Below are 1,328 nucleotides of genomic sequence, written 5' to 3'. Positions count from 1 at the left end.
ATAATATTATATGTCAACTTTCTAAATTAAATATTTTCTTCTCTAAAAATAAGATGTTAAATATTTATTTTTATTTTAAATTTTAAAATTATCGTGATATTAGGTGTGAAAAATCTCAATATATATAAAAAAAAGATTAACAAATTGGGTTGGAGGGAATTTTTTATGTATAAATATTTCATCCCCTGTTTGTGTGAGTGTGTGTATATATCAATTTAAGAATTTAACATATTGAGTCGAAGGCAAATCTTTAAGTATTATAAATATTTTATCCCATCTAATTTTTAATTTCAAGCATACATCGAAAGATTGACATATATGAATTGACACATATTATAACCAAAATTGTCTAATTTAAAGTGAAAACATTGCTTTCTTTATTTCTAATAAACTTTATATTAAATGAATTTTGATTTGAAAATTGTATAAACTTATTATTGACTTGCACTGAATTTTTAAATATTTATTAAAATAAGGGTAAACTTGTGAATGTTGGGCAAATACGTTTTTGATACAATATTAAGAAACAGTATTTAGAAACAATCTTAACTGAAAAAAGTAAGCTCATAAAAGATGCCGTGACCAATAGAGTTTTTTTTTTATAAAAAAAAAGAGTCCATCAAATATAGAAAATGTATATGTCTAGTCTAGTTCATTTCCTTTTGTCATGTTAATTTGATAAAGTTTGACCCATATAAGATTAGAAAGTGGATATTTGTCGAATTTCAATATTAATAGCACTCACTGAGAATATTAATAGCAATCAATGAGAAATTTTTAAGAGTATAGAAGCTCAAATAAAAAATAAAAATTTACATACATCTAAATAAAAAAATTAAAGTATATGCATTCAAATAGAAATTTTTTTTAAAAAATATAAAGACTTGATTAGAAGGAAAGTAAAATGTTCACTAGGTGAAAATACCAGCATTTGATGATAAATTTAATAACCATATGTCAATCTGGCATAATCTAATAAAAAAATTGATAATAAGAAAATTTAAAAATTAATACCTTTAAATAATAAAATTTGATGCATTCAAATAAAAAATTAAAAAAAATGAAAATGAACAAGAACACTTAATTAAAAAAATAACATTTATATAATCACATGTTTAAATAATATAACATAAAAACTTGATTAAACAAAGCTGGAAATCAACACGAGCAGACTCTAAGATTTGGTACATTAAATATTAACTAAAGTCCACGAACAATATCACGCGCGGTATCAATTAGCTGTATTGTTGCAGTCGATACCCCTATCCCTGTTGCACCTGCCGTGACTGGATCACTAACCAGCGTCAGTGCCGCCCCCACGACCCCCG

At 24.7% G+C, this 1,328-nt stretch overlaps 1 protein-coding gene across 1 annotated transcript in view; it reads right to left on the bottom strand.

Moving 5' to 3' along the window:
* Window positions 1-1,080: 1,080 nt before the first annotated feature.
* The window catches only part of LOC105118287 (protein ROOT HAIR DEFECTIVE 3 homolog 2-like), a 32,727-nt gene continuing 32,479 nt past the window's right edge, over window positions 1,081-1,328 (bottom strand). The window contains exon 17 of the mRNA XM_011016199.1: window positions 1,081-1,324. Coding sequence (XP_011014501.1) covers window positions 1,201-1,324 — 124 coding nt within the window. The 3' untranslated portion in view covers window positions 1,081-1,200. The remainder of the gene's footprint in view (window positions 1,325-1,328) is intronic.

Source organism: Populus euphratica, unplaced genomic scaffold (genome assembly GCF_000495115.2).
Source record: "Populus euphratica unplaced genomic scaffold, PopEup_1.0 scaffold1855.1, whole genome shotgun sequence".
Lineage (NCBI taxonomy): Eukaryota > Viridiplantae > Streptophyta > Magnoliopsida > Malpighiales > Salicaceae > Populus > Populus euphratica.
Note: the sequence above shows the minus strand (reverse complement) of the source record. Positions and strands in the feature narration are given on the sequence as shown.